The sequence below is a fragment of the Anas acuta genome, chromosome 25, assembly GCF_963932015.1.
Source record: "Anas acuta chromosome 25, bAnaAcu1.1, whole genome shotgun sequence".
NCBI classification, from domain to species: Eukaryota; Metazoa; Chordata; class Aves; order Anseriformes; family Anatidae; genus Anas; species Anas acuta.
In genome coordinates, this window is record NC_089003.1 from 2,015,153 (window position 1) to 2,034,357 (window position 19,205).

Consider the following 19,205-nt stretch of genomic DNA (forward strand, 5'->3'; position numbering starts at 1 on the left):
CTGCACGCCACGGGGCTGGGGGGGGGAGATTTGGGGGTGCAGGGAAAGGGGAAGCAAACCTCAGGAGGCAATGGGAAGAGGGGAGGGGGGGGGCGCTTGGCACACGGTGGGGGAAGGGGGGAAGGGCCCCCCCCCCCGGGGTGGGGGGGGGAATTGGGGGTCCCCCCCCCGCCCTCCCCGGCTGCTCTAGTCCATTTTGGAGAGGTCGGAGTTGGCCTTCAGGAGGTAGAGGCTGTCGTCCACCAGGAAGCTGTGGGGAAGGGGGGGGGGGACAGGGCTGGGGTGGGGGGGGCACAGCTCGGCCCCCTCCACCTGCAGGTGCTGGGTCGGGAGGTGGGGGCGCCCCAAAAGCCCCCCCAGGGCGCTGCGAGACCTCAGAGGCTGCTGGGGAGCAGCATTGGGGTCACCAGCTCCCTAATTGTTTTTTTTGGGGGGCACCCAGAACCCAGGGGGAAAAGAGGGACCCCCGAGCACCTCAATTTGAGGAGGGGGGGCGCCGAGCATCCCATACAGACGGAAGGGCCTGGATCTTAATGGGGGGGGGTCCCAGCGCCCCAATTTTGGGGGGGGGCACCCCAGGGACAAAAGAGGGACCCCCGAGCACCTCAGTTTGAGGGGGGGGGCATTGAGCATCCCATACAGACAGGAAGAGCCTGGATCTTAATGAGGGGGGGGGTCCCAGCACCCTAATTTCGGGGGGGGGGGCACCCACCTGTAGAAGAGGACGTTGAGGGGGACGGTGCTGATGTGCCAGAGGGCGTGGGCGTCCAGCACCCAGAAGAGGGGGGGGAAATCCAGCAGCTCCAGCAGGGCCCCCCCCTGCAGCAGCAGCACCACCAGGGCGCACTTCCAGACGTGGGGCAGGCGCGGGCGGTTCCGGAGGCACCACCACAGCCCACACAGCAGGTTCAGGAGCCCTGGGGGGGGACAAAAAAAACTTTAGGGCACCCAGACCCCTTTATGCCCCCCCCACAAAGCCCTGTTTTCCCCCCCCCAGCCTCACCGATGGCCACGTTCGCGACCATGTTGTAGCCGTAGTCGAAGCGCACCAGGGTCAGGTAGGAGACGTGGCAGGCGAGGAAGAGGAGGAGGAAGGCTCTGAAGACCCCGATTAAGGCCGGCCGCTGCAGCCCCAAAGTCCTGAGGGGGGGGGCGGGGGGGTTATAGGGTGGTCCCCAGCCCCCCCGGGGGTAGGGGCAGGGGCGCGGGGCTCACCTGACGCAGCAGAGGTACACGGAGTGCAGCACCACGGCCGAGGCGCAGAAATAATCCAGCTTCTGTGGGGTACCGGGACGGAGGGGGGGCTGGGGTGGAGCCCCCCGGGGTGGGGGGGGGGACGGGGGAATGGGATTGGGGTGGGGGGGGGGCATGGGGTTGGGTTTGGGATGCTGGAGTGGGATGGGATGGGGAGAGGGGATTGGGATGGGGACACAGGACTGGGACGGGAGGGACAGGACTGGGATGGGGGGGACATGGGACTGGGATGGGGACACAGGACTGGACAGGGTGGGATGTGAGACTGGGACGGGACAGGGGGACAGGACTGGGATGGGATGGGGGAAATGGGACTGGGATGGGACAGGGGAACAGGACTGGGATGGGGGCACGGGACTGGGAGACATGGGACTGGGACGGGAGGGACAGGACTGGGACGGGACAGAGGGAACAGCACTGGGACAGGATGGGACATGGGACTGGGATGGGATGGGGACATGGGACTGGGATGGGGACACAGGACTGGGATGGGATGGGGGGAACAGGACTAGAATGGGATGGGGGCACGGGACTGGGATGGGGGCAGATGACTGGGTTGGGATGGGGATGCAGGAGTGGGACAAGGGACTGGGATGGGACGGGGACACAGGACTGGGACAGGATGGGGACATGGGACTGGATGGGACTGGGAGGACTGGACTGGGATGGGAACAGGACTGGGACAGGACAGGATGGGGACACGGGACTGGGACAGGGACACAGAACCGGGATGGGGACACAGGACTGGGACAGGGATGGGAAACGGGACTGGGACAGGACAGAGGGGACACCAAACACAGCACTGGGCCTGAGGGGGGGGGGGACACTTAATGGGGGGGGGGGGTCACTCACCTCCGTCACCGCCGTGTCCCTGGTGTGGAAGATGGTGGACCAGAACCAGGCGTTAACAGAGACCTGGGGAGGGGGGGAGACACCAAGAGGGGGGGGTTACAACGCGTCCCTGACCCCGGGGGGGGACATTTTTTTTTTTTGGGGGTGGGGGGGGGGCAGCACTCACCCAGGCGAAGGCGACGCAGGTGGGGTACATGGGGGAGGCGGGGGCACGGCGGCTTTGTAGCGCAGCAGCATGAGGAAGCTGGCCAGCCCGTTGAGCAGCGAGGCAGGGCGGAGGCCGGCTCCTGGACGAAGAGGAAACGGGAAAAGGGCCACTGGGGGGGGCGGGGGGGGGCGTGAGGTGATGGGGGGGACACGGGGAGACCCCCCCGGGTGTCCCCCCCCCCCCCATATGGGGCTCACCTTGCCGTGGAATTGGGGCACGCGGCGGCCGCCCTGCGGTAGAGGCGCACGGTGAGCCACATGCACTCGTACTGGCCAGTCGTCGCGGCACGTCCAGCCTGGAGGGGGGGGGAAAAGGGTTTTGGGGGGGTTTTGGGGGGTTAGGGGGGTATTAGGGGGTGTGGGGGGGTAATTGGGGGGTGGGAGGGGTGGAGGGGGGGGAAAAGGGGTTATTGGGGGGGTATTAGGGGTGTATTAGGGGGTGGAGGGGGGAAAAAGGGGGTTATGGGGGGTATTGGGGGTTATTGGGGGGTATTAGGGGGTGGGGGGTAATTGGGGTGTGGAGGGGGGTTTAGGGGGGAATTGGGGGTGGGAGGGGGGAGGGGGGAAGGGGGTTATTGGGGGGGTATTGGGGGGGTATTAGGGGGTGGAAGGGGGTGGAGGGGGGGAAAAAGAGGGTTATGGGGGGGTATTGGGGGGTATTTGTGGGGTGGGGGGGGTAATTGGGGGGGTTAGGGGGTATTGGGGGGTGGGGAGGGTGGAGGGGAGGGGAAAGGGGTTATTGGGGGGTATTGGGGGGTTATGGGGGGTATTGGGGAGGTATTGGGGAGTATTTGAGGGGTGGGGGGTGGAGGGGGGGGGTAGTGTAGGGGGGGGAAAGGGGTTATGGGGGAATTGGGGGGTATTTGGGGGTTGGGGGGGTAATTGGGGTGTGGGAGGGGGTGGAGGGGGGGAAAAGGGTTATGGGTGGAATTTGGGGGGGTTATGGGGGTTATTGGGGGTATTGGGGGTGGGAGGGTGGGGAAAAGGGGTTATGGGGGGGTATTGTGGGGGTATTTGCGGGGAGTGGGGGGGTTGTAGGGGGGAGAAAAGGGGATATGGGGGGGTGTGGGGGGTATTGGGGGCGTGTGGAGGTGAATGGAGAGGTCTCGGTGCGTAACCCCCCTCCCCAGTCCTCCAAGTACAGACACTGGGCAGATGGGCAGGGGACAGGAGCTGGGAGCAGCCGGGCTCTTGGGTGCTGTGGCCCAGCAAGTCCCAGTATGGCCCAGTGCCCCCAGTATGGCCCAGTGCGTCCCAGCAAAGTCCAGTGCCCCAGTATGGCTCTGTGCCCCAGCACCACCCTGCACCCCTGGTACGGCTCAGTGCATCCTCCAGTACGGCCCAGTGACCTCCAGTATGGCCCAGTGCCACTCTGCTTGGCCTGAGCGCATCCAGTGCCTCCAGTACAGCCCAGTGCTTCCGGTAAAGAATAAGCCCCTGCCAGTGCCCTCCAGCCCTGCCCAGTACAGCCCAGTGCTCCCAGTAAAGGACAAGCCTGCAGTGTCCAAGTACATCCCAGTGCCTCCCAGTAAAGGACCAGCTCATCCCAGTGCCCTCCCAGCCCGGCCCCAGTTCACCCAGTGCTTCAGTACAGCTCAGTGCCTCCAGTATAGGACAAGCTCATCCAGCTTGGCCCAGTACAGCCCAGTGCTCCCAGTAAATCCCAGTTCCTCCCAGTATAGGACAAGTTCATCCCAGTGCCCTCCACAGCCCTGCCCCAGTTCACCCCAGTGCTCCCAGTTCCCCCCAGCGCCCCCCAGCGCTCCCAGCCCCTCCCCCCCCGCATGGCGGTGGGCGTGGCCCCAGGACAATGGGCGTGGCCTCGCGGCGATGGGCGTTCCCCCCGTCCAATCAGTGGGCGTGGCTTAGCGGCGGTGGGCGGGGCTTCACCCGCGGGCAGCCAATGGGCGGCGGGGGGCGGTACCTGTGAGGCCCATGTAGAGCGGCTGCGGGCCCGGAAGTGCCGCAGCGCCGCCCCGAGCAGTTCCGCCTCTCGCAGCGGCCCAGGCACTCTCGGTACAGCGGCTCCCGGTCTCCCTGCGAGCCTCGGGCCGGGCCCGGCGCCGCCGCCGCCCCCAACAGCAGCAGCAGCGCCGCCCCGAGCCGCCCCGCCGCCCGCCATCACCGCCCGGCCCCGGCCCGGCCGGCCTCGCCGCTCTCGGCACGCCCGGAAGTGGGGTGGTTGGCGCGGGGCATGGCGGGATGCGTGCGCCGCGGGGCGTTATGGGAAATGTAGTCCTGAGGTGTACACACAGCGCCCACCATGGCAACGAGGCCCTAACGGGGGGGGGCGGCCTCGGGGCTGTCCCAGGGGTGTCCCGTGTCCTGGGGGTGTCCCCATATCCCCAGGGCTGCCCCAGCTTGTCCCCAAGCATTGTCCTCGTGTCCCTGGGGCTGTCCCCATGTCCCCATGGATGTCCCCTGTCCCAGGGGTGTCCCCAAAGATGTCCCAGGGTTGTCCCATGTCCCCTGCCCTCTCCCCTGTCCCATAGCCAGATCTGTCCCTCGCCCCAAGAATGAGCCAGTGCCACAGGCCTGGTGTGTGGGGACAGTCCTGGGGTATGGGGGACAAGGGGAATGGTCCTGGGGAACAGGGACAGTTCTGGGGGACAGTCCCTGATAGGGGATAGGGAGACAGTCCTGGGCTATGGGGACAATGGGACAGCTCTAGGGCTCAGGGACAATACAGTGTATGGGGACGGTTACAGGCTATGGGGGGGGGTACAGGGACAAGGGGACGGTTCTGGGGTACAGGGACAGTTGCAGGGTACAGGGTCAGTACCGGGGTCAGGCCTTGCCCCGTCCCAGGCCTGTCCCCCACACCACACCTGGGCACTGTCCCCCCTGTCCCCAGCACCGTCCCCGTGTCCCGTGCTGGTGGCGGTCACAGCCCCAGCTGGATGGGGCACGGGGAGGGGGCTCCTGGCTGGAGCCGGGGTGGTTCCAGTGCTCCCAGTGCCCGTCCAGTGCTCCCAGTGCCCAGTGGTTCTGGACTGGGGTGTCTGAGTCGGTGGTGCCCGGGGACAGCAGCCCAGGGGACAGAACGGACGAGGGTGTCACTGGTGCTGGTGGTGTATGGGGACATCAGGATGAACTGGTGCCAGTGCTCCAGTACAGAGCAGCCAAGGACCCCCGGTAGCTCCAGTGCTGGGGGTGCACTGGGACAAACTGGTGCCTCATTCTCCCAGTACAGAGTGCCCAAGGACTCCAGTAGCTCCAGTTCTGGTGCTATACTGGGACAAACCAGTGCCCGGTGCTCCCAGTACAGAGCAACCAAGGACCCCCAGTAACTTTTGGTGCTGGGGGTGCACTGGGACAAACCGGTGCCCAGTGCTCCCAGTACAGAACAGCCAAGGACCCCCAGTAGCTCCAGTTCTGGTGCTTTACTGGGATAAACTGGTGCTTGGTGCTCCTGGTACAGAGCAACCAATGACTCCCAGTAGCTCCAGTTCTGGTGCCATACTGGGACAAACCAGTTCCCAGTGCTCCCAGTCCGGAACAGCGAAGGACCCCGGCTAACTTTGGCGCTGGTTCTGTACTGGGACAAACTGGTGCCCGGTTCCTGGGGCACATCCGAGCCGATCCCATCCGTTCCCTCCGCTCCACCGGGGTTAACGCGCGCGGGGGGGGGGGGCGTCGGGAGCGCGCGGGGGCGTCGGGAGCGCGCGCCCCCCCCCCAATCTCCAGGAGCGCGCCGCGGGCCCGCGAGGCGGAGCTCGGGAGCGCGGCGGGAGGAGGAGGAGGAGGAGGAGGAGGAGGAGGAGGCGGCGGCGACTCCGGACGGCCCAAAAAAAAAAAAAAAAAAAAGAAAAAGAAAAAACAACAAAAAAAAGAAAAATCCAACCTAAAAACAACAAAAAAACCCCAAACCCAAAACTTTTCCCGCAGCGGGGCCATGGGCCGGGGCCGGCGCTGAGCACCATGATCGCCACCGGCGGCCGCTTGCTCCGCACCGGGCTCCTGCTGCTCGCCGCCCTCTGCCCCGCCGCCGCCGCCGAAGGTGGGTCCCGGGCCGCGGGGGGGTGTGTGGGGGGGGAATTAAGGGGGTGGGGGGGCGTGGGGGGGGGGGGCACCGGGCCGCGGGGCGGACCCGGTGGCGCCGGGACTTGGAGAGTTGCGCGCGGAGCGCACGGCACCGGGGGCACCGGGGGCACCGGGGGGGGGACACAGGGGGGAAACGGGGGGGTAACGGGGGGGGGGGGGCTCGGTTTGTTCCTTTGGAAGTGACTCCCGGTGCCCCCCAGCCCCCCCCGCGCTCGTTACCCCCCTCCCGGTGCCCCCCGCCCCGCGTCTCCATGAGTGCTGGGGGCTGGACTGGGTTGAACTGGGAGGCGCTGGGCTGCGTGGGGCTGCTCGGCCCGGTGCCCCCCCCATGTCCCCCCCCCGTTCCCTAGGGTCCCACCGAGCTGGACGAGCCCCCCCCGCGGCCCCCCGGGGAAGTTTTTGGGGGACCTGTTGCACCCCGAGCAGGGAACGGCCCCGGCCCCGTCCCCGCAAACTGGGGTCCTGGGGGCCGTGGGGACTGGGAGGGGGGGGGGGACACAAGGCCAGAACAAACCCCTGCCACCCGGGGAGCCCCCCCCCCCCAAAAAAGTCCTGCAGGGAGGTTTTGGGGTGCGGCGGTGCCCCACGGTGCGGGTGGGCGGGCGGGCGCGTCCCCGTCGCTCCCATCCACATTCTCGAGGTGCCGCACCCTGCCCGGCCCGGGGAGCAGCCGGGGGGGGGGGGGCTGGAGCCCTGTGGCATGCAGAGAGGGGGGGGCTTCGACCAGGCATTGCCCCCCCCCCCCCCCCGGTCACCTCCACCCAGACCCTAACCGAGAACCGGGTCCGGCACCGGGGGCGCATTGGGGTGGCAGTGCCAAAAGTGGGTCCCCAAGGGCTGGGGGGGCGATGGCACGTCCCCAACGCTGTCCCCCCCCGATGGCTCTGCTAAAGTGGGGGGGGGGCTCGGTGCTGCACCCCCAGGGCAGCCAAGGGGGGTCTTGGGATGGAGCTGGGGGTCCCAGCAGGACCCTGGTCCCCCCCCTGCCCGCCCTTCGCCCCGGGGGAGCCGGTGGCACCCGGTGGCCTCGCGGCGCAGCAGGTGGAGGGCAGACCTTGAGCTTTGGCCGCCCGCCTGCTCCGGGGACGAATTTCCTACGGGGTGGGGGCACCTGGCACGGCCCCGCCAGCTCCCCCCCCCTCCCCATGGGGCTTTGTGGGGGTCCCCTGTGTCCAGCCCCGTCCCCGTCCCCATCCCCGTGGGGCAGCTCCGTGCCCGGCTGAGGGTGCGGAGCTGAACCCCAAACACGGTGCCCCCCCCCTCCAAAGCTCCAGGCTGTGCCCGGGGACGTTTCTCAGGTTTGGGGGGGGGGGGCCCGGAGCAGGCGGAGGTCAGGGGGTGGCTGCAGCCCTGTCCCCCCCCCCCCCAGGGCCTCGTGGCTCTGCGGGCAGCTGCCGGCACCGGGGGCTGTCACTCAGCCACGGCACGGCCGGCACCCCCCCCCTGCACAGGGCCCTGTGCCCCCCCCAGACCCTTCCTTTGCAGCAAGACCCCCACGGGGTCTGTAGGGCTGACGTTGGCATCTGTAGGGTCCAATTGTGCCCCCCCTTTAGGGCTCTTAGGCCGGAGAGGAGAGCACTGGGGGCGGCACGGGGGGGGGGGCACCTGCACAGGTGCAAATCAGGAGGGGCCCCGGGGGGGCTCAGAGGGGTGCAGGGCGCAAGGCGGCGAGACCCCCAGCCCCTAACCCTATTCCCTCGGTGGGGCTGGGGTTTGGATGAAGGTGGGGGGGGGGTGGGGGGACGGGGGGGGGCCATCCCGCGTGGTGGCGGCGGCGGGGTGCCGGGGGCCCACGGGCGCGCCGGGGCTGGGCCGTGCCTGCGTCACCCGCTCGCTCCCCAAACACGCCTGACCTGAAAAGGCGGTTCCTAAAGGGCCGTGCCACCCGCCGCCCTGACTCACCGAGTGCCCCCCCCCCCGCCCCCCCCCCCCACCAAACGGCCTCCCCCGGCTGCAGCCAGCCCCGCCGCCCCTCGGAGCCCCCCACGGTGGGCACGGACCCCGCGTTGGGGCCATCCGGGGCGGCCGGCGGCGCCACTCAACAATCGCGTCTTGTCTGGGTGCCCCCCCCTCTCCTCGCCGCCGGCGTGGGCCGAGCATTCCTGCTCTGTGTGCACCCACAGGCCCCCCCCCGTGCCCCCTCCCCGCTTTTTGGGCCCCCTCCCCAAAAAAGGGGGCGTGCAGGGGACCCTGAGCTGCGGGGTCCCGCTCGCACCCAGCCCTCAACCACCCGGTGCCCACCCGGTGCCCACCCGGTGCCGACCCCCGGTGGGTGCAGCGGGGCCGGGAGCTGTGTGTGTGTACTGGGGGGGGTGGGGGGGGCATTCCCCGTGCCACCCCCATCCCCACGCCGCGGAGGCCGTCCAGGAAGCCCATCGGAAGCTGTTGGGAGCAGCTCCGCAGATAATCGGCGGCGGCCGCATCCGCGGCATTTCCTGCGGAGGCCGGCGCTGGCCGGAATCCTCTTGGGGGGGGGTGAAAAAAGCCGGGCAGGCTGAGATTGAGCTTCCCCCCCCCTCCCATCTCTCTCTGTCCCCGCAGTGTGCACGGGCACCGACATGAAGCTGCTGCGCCCCTCCAGCCCCGAAAGCCACTACGAGACCCTGCGGCACCTCTACCAGGGCTGCCAGGTGGTGCAGGGCAACCTGGAGCTCACCTACCTGGCCCCCGACGCCGACACCGCCTTCCTCCAGGTGTGGGGGGGTGATGGTTTTGGCGAGGGGGGGGTTTTGGGGGTCCCGCGGGGCTCTCACCGCCGTGCCCCCCTCGGCAGGACATTAAGGAGGTGCAGGGCTACGTCCTGATCGCCGAGAACCAAGTGAGCGCCGTGGGGCTGCGGAGCCTGCGCATCATCCGCGGGACGCAGCTCTTCCAGGAGCGCTTCGCCCTGGCCGTGCTGGGCAACTCGGGGCTGCAGCAGCTCGGCATGAGGCAGCTCACAGGTCGGGGGGAACGGCTGGGGGGGGGAGCTGGGTGGGGGTGGGGGGGCCTCAGGGGGCTGCGGGTCCCTGCATGGGGTTGGGTGTCCCCATGAGGGGCTGTGGGTCCTTGGTGTGGTGCCAGGGGTCCCCAGGGGGCTGCGGGTCTCTGCATGGGACCAGCTGTCCTGCTGTGGGACTGTGGGTCCCTGGCATGGAGCTTGGTGTCCCCAGGGGGCTGCAGGTCCCTGGTGTGGTGCCAGGGGTCCCCATGGGGCTGTGGGTCCCTGCATGGGGCTGGGTATCCCCCTGGAGGGCTGCAGGTCCCTGCACGGGGCCAGATGTCCCCATGGGGCTGTGGGTCCCTGTATGGGGCTGGATGTCCCCATGGGGCTGCAGGTCCTTGGTGTGGGGCCAAGTGTCCCTGGGGGGCTGCAGGTCCCTGGTGTGGGGCCAGGTGTCCCCATGGGGCTGTGGGTGTCCCTGGTATGGGGCTGGGTGTCCCTGGGGGGCTGCAGGTTCCTCTTATGGGGCCGGGTGTCCCCATGGGGGGTCTGCGGGTCCCTGGCACAGGTCCGGGTGACCCCATTGGGGGCCATCCCCGGGTGCTGACGGGGGGATCCCCCTCCCCACGCAGAGATCCTGAAGGGGGGGGGTGCGCATCGAGAGGAACCCCCAGCTCTGCTTCCAGGAGACCGTGCTCTGGGCCGACATCTTCCACCGGCACAACGAGCTCCGCGCCGAGACCCTCGTGGAGAGCACCCGCAGCCGCAGCTGTGAGCCCCCCCCGGGGATGGGTTTTGGGGAGGGGGAGGCACCGTGGGAGGGTGTAGGACCCCCCCCTCCAAAATCTCCCCCCCGTTCACCCCGCTGCAGGTCCCGGGTGCCACGCGCTGTGCGCCGAGGGGCACTGCTGGGGAGCCGGCCCCCAGGACTGCCAGACGCGTGAGTAAATGGGGGGGGGGCTGTGGTCAGCGCTGCCCCCACCATGGGGATTCCCCCAAAGCCCCCACCCCTGTGAGACACCCCCTCCCCCCCCAAATCTCCCTGGACACCCCCCAGCAGGCTCCCACATCCCTGCTCCATTGGCAACCAAATCCCTGCCCCACTGACCCCAAATCCCTGGGGACCCCCATTCACCTCCCCAAAATCCCCTTAATGCACACCCCCACTGACCCCAAATCCCTGTCCTGGGGACCCCCATTCACCCCCCAAAATCCCCTTAATGCAGACCCCAACTAGCCCCAAACCCCTGCCCCACTGACCCCAAATCCTTGCCCTGGGGACCCCCATTCGCCCCCCAAAAATCCCCTTAATGCAGAACCCCACTGGCCCCAAATCCCTGCCCTGGGGACCCACATTCACCCCCCAAAAATCCCCTTGCTGCTAACCCCAACTAGCTCCAAATCCCTGCCCCACTGACCCCAAATCCCTGCCCTGGGGACCCCCATTCACCCCCCCAAAATTCCCTTGCTGCTAACCCCAGCTAGCCCCAAACTCCTGCCCCAGAGACCCCCAAATCCCTGCCCTGGGGACCCCCATTCAGCCCCAAAAAATCCCCTTAATGCAGACCCCCACTGGCCCCAACCCCCTGCCCTGGGGACCCCCATTCAGCCCCCCAAAATCCCCTTAATGCAGAACCCCACTGGCCCAAAACCCCCTGCCCCACTGATCCCAAATCCTTGCCCTGGTGACCCCCATTCACCCCCCCAAAATCCCCTTAATGCACACCCCCACTGCCCCCAAATCCCTTCCTTGGGGCCCCCCGGCACCCCTTTCCCACACCCTCCTATCCCTGGCAAGCCACCCACCCCCACCTCCTTACCCCAGCGCCCCCCCCCTCTTATCCCAGACCCCTTTTTGGGGGGAGGTTGTCCCTGTCCCACTGTGTCCCCCCCCCGTGTCCCCTTAGTGACCAACAGCATCTGCCACGGGTGCCCCCGCTGCAAGGGCACGAAGCCGACGGATTGCTGCCACGAGCAGTGCGCCGCCGGCTGCACCGGCCCCAAGCACTCCGACTGCCTGGTGGGCACGGGAAAAGGAAGGGGGGGGGCAAAAGGGTGAAATGGGGGGGTTCAGGGGCTGATGGACAACCCCCCCCCCTTCCCAGGCCTGCTTGAATTTTAACCGGAGCGGGATCTGCGAGCTGCACTGCCCCCCCCTCGTCATCTACAACTCGGACACCTTCGAGTCGGTGCCGAACCGCGACGGGCGCTACACTTTCGGTGCCAGCTGCGTCAGCCAGTGCCCCTGTGAGTGCTGGGGGGGGGGCGAGGAGGCTGGGGGGGGGCCGGTTACGTGGCCCTGACCATCGTTATTGTCGTTGTCCCCCCCCCATTTAGATAATTACCTCGCCACGGAGGTGGGGTCGTGCACCCTGGTGTGCCCCCAGAACAGCCAGGAGGTCACCGTCAACAACGTGCAGAAGTGTGAGAAGTGCAGCAAGCCCTGCCCGGAGGGTGAGCGGCCCTGGGGGGGGGGCTCCCCGACACATTTCTTGGAGGGTGGGGGGGCTGCCACATTTTTGGGACCCCCCCCCCCCCAGGCAGCGCGTGGGGAGCCCCCCAAAGGGCTCACCCCAAAAGGGCTGGGGGGGCTGCCGTGCCCTGGGGGTCCCTGCGGTGCGCAAGGGGCAGGCGGTGTCTGGAAGGGGGGGGGTCTTCATGGACCCCCCCTTGACCGATCGGCCCCCCCTGTGCCCCCCCCCGCAGTGTGCTACGGGCTGGGGGTGGATTTCCTCAAGGGCGTCCGCGCCGTCAACGCCTCCAACATCCAGCACTTCGCCGGCTGCACCAAGATTTTCGGCAGCCTGGCCTTCCTGCCCGAGACCTTCACCGGGTGAGCACCCCCCCAACCCCATGGGGAGCCGCTGGGCCCCCCCCCAGCCCTGCCAACCTCCCTCATCTCCCCCCCACTCAATCTTCCCCCCCCAGGGACCCCAGCACCAACACGCCCCCCCTGGACCCCCAGCTGCTGGCGACCTTTGAGAGCCTGGAGGAGCTGACGGGTGAGCGCACGGGGTTTGGGGAGGGGGTCGGGGGCTGGGGAGGACGCGTCCCCAGGGGTGTGGGGGTACGAGGTGGGGGGGTGGTGGTGACACCGTGCCCCCCCCCAGGTTACCTGTACATCGCTGCCTGGCCGCCGGGCATGGAGGACCTGGGCGTCTTCCAGAACCTGCGCATCATCCGTGGCCGCGTGCTGCACAAGTGAGCGGGGTCGGGGGCACCTTGGGGTGCTGGTGGTGGGAAGGGGGACGGGGGGGGGACACGGGATGCCCCCCCCGAAGCCGTGGGTGCTCACCCGGCCGTGTTTCGGCAGCGGCGCCTACTCGCTGACGCTGCGGGACCTGGCGGTGCGGGCGCTGGGGCTGCGCGCCCTGCAGGAGATCAGCAGCGGGATGGTGCTCGTCCACCACAACCCCCAGCTCTGCTTCCTCCAGAAGGTGCCCTGGGAACGCATCTTCCGCCACCCCCGCCAGCGCCTCTTCCAGACCCACAACAAGCCCCCCGAGCAGTGCGGTGAGGACCCCCCCCCACCCCCCCTCCCCAAACCCCTCAACACCATCCCCCTCCCCAAACCCCTCAATGCCATCCCCCTCCCCAAACCCTTCCCAGATCCAGATCTGCTCGATGCTCCTGGCACCCAGAGGAGCCGGGCTTGGGGGGGGGTTTGGGGGTTGGAATTGGGGGGTGTTTACGGTGCCCCCCACCCCGCAGAGAGCGAGGGGCTGGTTTGCTTCCACCTCTGCGCCGAGGGGCAGTGCTGGGGGCCCGGCCCCACGCAGTGCGTGGCCTGCGAGCGGTTCCTGCGGGGCCAGGAGTGCGTCGCCTCCTGCAACCTCCTGGATGGGTGAGCACGGGGATGGGCACGGTGGAAGGGGTGAGGGTGGGGGGGGTCCAGGATCCTATTCTGCACTGATCACCCCCCCCCCCGCTCCTGCATCCTCGCTGCTCTCACCCCGCAGCGCCGTCCGGGAGCACACCAACGGCACGCGGTGCCTGCCGTGCCACCCCGAGTGCCAGCCCCAGAACGGCACCGAGACCTGCTTCGGATCGGTGAGGATGGGGACGTGGGGACACGGGGACACCGGGGACACGAGGACAAGCCCGGTGCCGAGGTCCCTAACCCCCCCCCGTGCCCCCCCAGGAGGCGGATCAGTGCGTGGCTTGCGCCCACTACAAGGACGCGCAGCAGTGCGTGCGGCGCTGCCCCAGTGGGGTGAAGGCGGACGCCTCTTTCGTGCCCATCTGGAAATACCCCGACGAGGACGGCGTTTGCCAGCTCTGCCCCACCAACTGCACCCACTCGTGAGTGGGGGCCGCGGCCGGGCACGGGTTTTTGGGGCTGGGACGGGGTCTTTTGCTGACCCCTCTCCGCCCCCAGGTGCACCATCCGGGACGAGGACGGCTGCCCCGTGGACCAGAAGCCGAGGTAGCGCCGCGGGTACCCCCAAGCCCTCCGGGTGTTTATGGGGGGCTCCTCCTGTCCCCGTTTCCCCCCCCCCCACCCCGTCACCTCCTGTCCCGCAGCCAGGTGACGTCCATCATCGCCGGCGTGGTGGGGGCTCTGCTGGTCGTTGTCCTCCTGCTCATCACCGTGGTCTGCGTCAAGCGCCGGCGGCAGCAGGAGAGGAAGCACACCATGCGGCGCCTGCTGCAGGAGACCGAGGTGGGGACACAGGGACATCCCCGGGGGGGGGGTGCCCACCCATCCTGTGTCCACCCCCCTCCCCAATTTACTCACCTGTTCCCTGCAGCTGGTGGAGCCGCTGACGCCCAGCGGGGCCCTCCCCAACCAAGCCCAGATGCGCATCCTGAAGGAGACGGAGCTGAAGAAGGTGAAGGTTTTGGGCTCGGGCGCTTTTGGCACCGTCTATAAGGTGAGAAGTTTTTTTTTTTTTGGGGGGGGGGCACCCCAGGTGGGCTCCCTCCTCCCCGCTCACCCAGCTCCTCTCCAGGGCATCTGGATCCCGGATGGGGAGAGCGTCAAGATCCCGGTGGCCATCAAGGTGTTGCGGGAGAACACCTCCCCCAAGGCCAACAAGGAGATCCTGGACGTGAGTGCGCACGGTGGTGGGGGGCACAGGGGGGGTCTTAGGAGCCGGTGGCAAGCTGACAGCCCCCCCTGCACGCACAGGAAGCCTACGTGATGGCGGGGGTGGGCAGCCCCTATGTGTCCCGGCTGCTGGGCATCTGCCTGACCTCCACGGTGCAGCTGGTGACGCAGCTGATGCCCTACGGCTGCCTGCTGGACTACGTGCGGGAGAACAAGGACCACATCGGCTCCCAGGACCTCCTCAACTGGTGTGTGCAGATCGCCAAGGTAGGAGGGGGAGATGGAGAGGGGTGTATGGGGTAAAAGGGGGGGGGTCTGGAGGCTGACACCCCCCCCCGGTGCTGCAGGGGATGAGCTACCTGGAGGAGGTGCGCTTGGTGCACCGCGACCTGGCTGCTCGCAACGTGCTGGTGAAGAGCCCCAACCACGTGAAAATCACCGATTTTGGGCTGGCCCGGCTGCTCGACATCGACGAGACCGAGTACCACGCTGACGGTGGCAAGGTGGGTGTGTGTGGGGGGGGTGTAGGGACGACGGGACGGGGCGTGCCCCCCACCCACGGGCCCCTGCTGACCTCTGCGCCCACCCCCACGCAGGTGCCCATCAAGTGGATGGCGCTGGAATCCATCCTGCGCCGCCGCTTCACCCACCAGAGCGACGTCTGGAGCTACGGTGCGTCCCCGAGCCGGCTTTGGGGGGGCTTTTCGGGGGGGCTCAAGGCACCTCTCACCCCGCCCCTACACCCCCAGGTGTCACCGTGTGGGAGCTGATGACATTTGGGGCGAAACCGTACGACGGGATCCCGGCGCGGGAGATCCCCGACCTGTTGGAGAAGGGCGAGAGGTTGCCGCAGCCGCCCATCTGCACCATCGACGTCTACATGATCATGGTGAAATGTACGGGCGTGGGGGGGGGACACGGGGGGGCAGGGGGATGCGGTGGGACCCCCACCTCGCCCTGACGCCGTTCGGCTTTGCTCCAGGCTGGATGATCGACTCGGAGTGCCGGCCCAAATTCCGCGAGCTGGTGACCGAATTCTCCCGCATGGCGCGGGACCCGCAGCGCTTCGTGGTCATCCAGGTAGGGACCCCCAGGGAGATCCCCCCCCCAATCCGTGCCCAGCGACCCTACAAACATTAAACCCCCCCCCCCGCCCCCCCCAGAACGACATGATCGGGCTGCCCAGCTCCATGGACAGCACTTTTTACCGGGCTCTGCTGGAGGAGGAGGACATGGACGACCTGGTGGACGCCGAGGAGTACCTGGTGCCCCACCAGGGCTTCTTCAGCGCCGACACCGCCACCGCCTACCGCAGCCGCATCTCCTCCACGCGGGTACCTCGGGGGGGTTTATTTTTTTTGGGGGGGGAACCCAGAACCCTGGGAAGTCAGGGGGTGACCCCCCCAAGGCACCTGGCTGACGCCGTTGCCGTTTTGCGCCCCCAGAGCACGGCGGAGACCCCGGCGGACGGGGAGGAGGGCGAGGAGCAGGTTTTGGTGGAGGGGCCCGAGGGGCCGGTGCCGGAGGTTTTGGATGGGGAGGGGGGGGCCAAAGGGACCCTACAGAGCCCCCCCGCCACGCGCTACAGCGAGGACCCCACCGGGCTGTCGGGTGACGAGAGCGAGGGCTTGGACCCCGAAGGCTTCCTCCCCCCGGCCCCCTGCAGCACCATGCCAGGTAGGAGGAAGGGGGCAGGATTTTTTGGGGTGTGTGTGGGGGGGCGAGGACCCCGCTCGGCTCCTCACCCCACCCCTTTTGTCCCCGCAGAGTACGTCAACCAGGCTGGGGAGCGGCTGTCCCCCCCCCGGCACCCCCGCACGCCCCCGTCCCCGCTGGAGAAACCCAAAAGCCACGCGGGGAAGAACGGGCTCATCAAGGACCCCAAACATCCCTTCCCCCCCCCGGGACCCTTCGGCCGCGCCGTGGAAAATCCCGAATATCTGACCCCCCCCGGGCTGCCGGCCCCCGGTTCCTTCAGCCAAGCCTTCGACAACCCCTACTACTGGAACCAGGACCCCCAAAAAAGCAGCAACCCCGAGGGGGGGCCCGTCACCACGCCGGCAGCCGAAAACCCCGAATACCTGGGCCTGGCCGAGCCCCCCCTGCGCCCCGAGGATGCGGCCGTGTAGGGCCAGGACCCCAAAAGAGCCCCCCCCGACCCCCAAATCGTTGGCAGAGCTCGGGGAGGAGGCGACGGAGACGGGGAGAACCCCCAGGACGCTGTGGGACAGCGCGGCGGCAGCGTGGGGGAAGGCAGAGGGGGCACCCCGCTGCCTCCTGGACCCCCCCCAAAAAAAGGGACCCCAAAAACCCCGCTGGATTTGGGGGCTCGGGCTGCGGAGCTCGAGGGCTGAAGATGCCAAGGGACAAGCGGGGCCGGCGCTGGCAGCACCGCAGTGGGACAGCGGGAGCACGGTGCCACCCCGCTCCCCAAAACTCTTCCAAAACCCCAAAACCGCGACCCCACAACCCCATAAACCCCCCCCCCCCCCCCGGTGCAAAGCGGCGCCGGGCACAGCGACTTGCACTGAGAGCAGGCCCCGGGCTCCTGCTGGAAGCCCCCCCCCCGGGGCTGTGGATTTGAGAATTGTATTTTGGGTTTTCTACTCTGTTTGTCCCTCTCCTTCCCCCCCCCCCACCCCAAAAACGCCGTCTGTCCGCAGCCGTGACCCCCCCAGGAGCCAACAGTGGGGTGGGGGGGGGAGGAAATCCCAAAGGATGCAGGGGATGGGGTCACGTTCTCCTCCGTCCTTTATTCAGCACCGGGCTGGGGGGGCGGGGGGGGGGTTATACACAGTATAGAATAAATAGGGGGGGCCACGGGGGGGGGGCACCTTGGCTCGGCCACCCCATGGCAGAGCACGGAGGCGTGAGGGGGGCAGGAGGCTGGGAACGGGGTGGGGGGGTCGTTAAACGGACCCCCAGGCTGTGGGGATGGAGCCTGGGGGGGGTTCCCATGCCTGCCCCCCCCCCCGCCGCCCTCGTGCCTGTTTAATTAGTGACCGACGGGCTTTAATCATTAACGAGCTCCACGGCGTGAGGCTTCCGGAGCTGCCGTGTCCCCTGCCCGCCCCACGGCGTGGGGGGGGGCTGCAGAATTGCCCCCACACCCCCAGGGATCGAGGAGGGGGGAGCTCAACCCCCCCCGGGTGCTCTTGGTGGCCCCCCCGGGGTGCTCCTTATGCTCCCACGTCCCCCCCGATGCCCCCCGGGGGTGTAGGAAGGTAACGAAGGAGGGGGGGCAGCGAAGAACGGGGGGGCCGAGGGGATGGGAACCGGCCGGTTAATGCAGGGGGGGGTCAAAAATGACCCCCCCGGGGGGGCGCGGGGCTACAGGATGATGCAGGGGGGGCGGCTGTTGGTGATCTTCTCCAGGGGCTCCCCATTGCGGGCTCTGCGGATCGCCTCGATCAGCTGCAAAGAGGGAGAAAAAAAGAGGGGGGGGTGGGTAACGGGGCTGGGGGGGCCTCCCTGCCCCCCCCCCAGCAGCCACACAGCCCCGGGGGGGGCACCAGGCCCTCACCCCCGCAGTACTCACGTCCTTCTCGTAGGGAAAGCCTCCGTTCTCCAGCTTGGAGAAGACGAGCTGCCCGTTGATCTCGATCTCAAAGGCACCTAAAAAACATTTGGGGGGGGGGGGCGTGAGCTGAGCCCTGAGCTGTGCCCCCCCCTTCATTCTGGGGGGGTTGCAGCAGCCCCCGGTTCACCCCGGGGGGGGCAAAGCTGGGACCCCATGGACCCGGTGAGGGGCTGGGGCAGCCCCTGCCTCCCAAAACACTTGGGGGAGCGGCACACAACCCCCCCCCCCTTAATATTTTAAGGCGTTTTCAGCCATTTTAAGTCCTGGTGCCCCCCCCCAAACGGAGCTACGACCCACAGTGCCCCCCCCCACACCCTGTGGGACTCACAGCCACCGCTCCCCACGGGGACCCCAAGACTCGGGGTGGGGGGGGGGGTGTTTGATGCCCTCCCCCCCCCCCCGGGGACCCCTCCCCACCCCCCCCTCACTGACCGGTGCCCCCCAGGCGGGACTCGATGTGGATGTCGGGGTACTCCTCCCTCACGGCGCTCGCCAGCTCCTGGTACGTGGCCTCGAACCCGCACGGCTCGCTGGGGGGGGGGCAACAACGGGCCCGGTATAGCGGCGGCGGCGGGGGGGGGCCCAAACAACGCCCCCACCCCAAAAAAAAAACCCAAAACCCCCCCAAAACCCCCCCAAACCCTCCCCGTACCCCCCCTTTTTACCCCTTTTACCCCACTTTTCCCCCCCCGTTCCTCCTCCCGCCCCCCCCTCACCCCCTCGGCCCCCTCCCGGTTCCCTCCCGGTTCCCTCCCGGTTCCGCCGCCCCCCCCTCAGAGCCCCCCGGTGCCCCCCCCCCCGCTGCCCCCACCCCCCCTTTAGGCCCCGTTCCCCCCCCCCCCTCCGGTCCCGGCGCTCACCAGTACTCCACCACGATGCAGACCCGCTGCTCGGAACCGGAACCGGAACCGGAACCGGAACCGGAGCTGTCCCCGGCCCCGTCCCCGGCCGCCGCCGCCGCCGTCCCGGCCCCGCCGCTCATCGCCGCCCGCCCGGCACCCCCGCCGCTTCCGGGTTTGCCCACGTGACGCCGGCACTTCCGGCCGCTCTACGCCGCCGTCTCGTCTGCTCCCCCTGGTGGTTGGAGGACCGAGGCTGCCGCCTCCCCCCCACGGGGGTACCGGGGGGAGGGCGTCCACGCGGGGCCCCCCCCCCGGTCCCCAAGCCCCGTGGGAGCCCTGTGGGAGCCTTGAGGTCCCACAGGTTCCCTCAAAACCCCCCTGTCCCCCCTGAGACCCCCCCACGAGACCCCCCCGGGGCCCCCACGCAGCCCACGGGGCCCCCCCAGATTCACG

The 19,205-nt window shown here is 68.6% G+C and overlaps 3 protein-coding genes across 3 annotated transcripts; 1 reads left to right on the forward strand and 2 right to left on the reverse strand.

The window, feature by feature from the left end:
* Positions 1 to 6: 6 nt before the first annotated feature.
* On the reverse strand, positions 7 to 4,435 carry PGAP3 (post-GPI attachment to proteins phospholipase 3). The gene is given in 15 exon segments (XM_068661059.1): positions 7 to 250; positions 713 to 917; positions 1,004 to 1,140; positions 1,216 to 1,277; positions 2,107 to 2,169; positions 2,273 to 2,310; positions 2,313 to 2,378; positions 2,381 to 2,423; positions 2,512 to 2,549; positions 2,552 to 2,585; positions 2,587 to 2,609; positions 4,238 to 4,264; positions 4,267 to 4,293; positions 4,296 to 4,410; positions 4,412 to 4,435. Coding segments are annotated over 15 exon segments (966 nt in total). The 3' UTR covers positions 7 to 186.
* A 1,615-nt stretch (positions 4,436 to 6,050) lies between these two features.
* On the forward strand, positions 6,051 to 16,937 carry ERBB2 (erb-b2 receptor tyrosine kinase 2). Its single transcript, XM_068660921.1, has 28 exons — positions 6,051 to 6,313; positions 8,899 to 9,050; positions 9,131 to 9,299; positions 9,459 to 9,468; positions 9,924 to 10,051; positions 10,152 to 10,220; positions 11,188 to 11,300; positions 11,386 to 11,527; positions 11,618 to 11,734; positions 11,987 to 12,113; positions 12,209 to 12,282; positions 12,391 to 12,481; positions 12,594 to 12,793; positions 12,992 to 13,124; positions 13,240 to 13,330; positions 13,422 to 13,582; positions 13,659 to 13,706; positions 13,805 to 13,943; positions 14,032 to 14,154; positions 14,233 to 14,331; positions 14,412 to 14,597; positions 14,678 to 14,833; positions 14,927 to 15,002; positions 15,080 to 15,226; positions 15,313 to 15,410; positions 15,494 to 15,664; positions 15,776 to 16,007; positions 16,098 to 16,937. Exons 1-28 carry the CDS (start codon positions 6,235 to 6,237, stop codon positions 16,457 to 16,459), a joined length of 3,693 nt encoding a protein of 1,230 aa, XP_068517022.1. The 5' UTR covers positions 6,051 to 6,234; the 3' UTR covers positions 16,460 to 16,937.
* A 126-nt stretch (positions 16,938 to 17,063) lies between these two features.
* Positions 17,064 to 18,931, reverse strand: MIEN1 (migration and invasion enhancer 1). The gene is made up of 4 exons (XM_068660920.1): positions 18,771 to 18,931; positions 18,343 to 18,440; positions 17,869 to 17,945; positions 17,064 to 17,744 (listed from the first exon to the last, which is right to left on the reverse strand). Exons 1-4 carry the CDS (start codon positions 18,890 to 18,892, stop codon positions 17,661 to 17,663), a joined length of 381 nt encoding a protein of 126 aa, XP_068517021.1. The 5' UTR covers positions 18,893 to 18,931; the 3' UTR covers positions 17,064 to 17,660.
* Between the last annotated feature and the right edge of the window lie 274 nt (positions 18,932 to 19,205).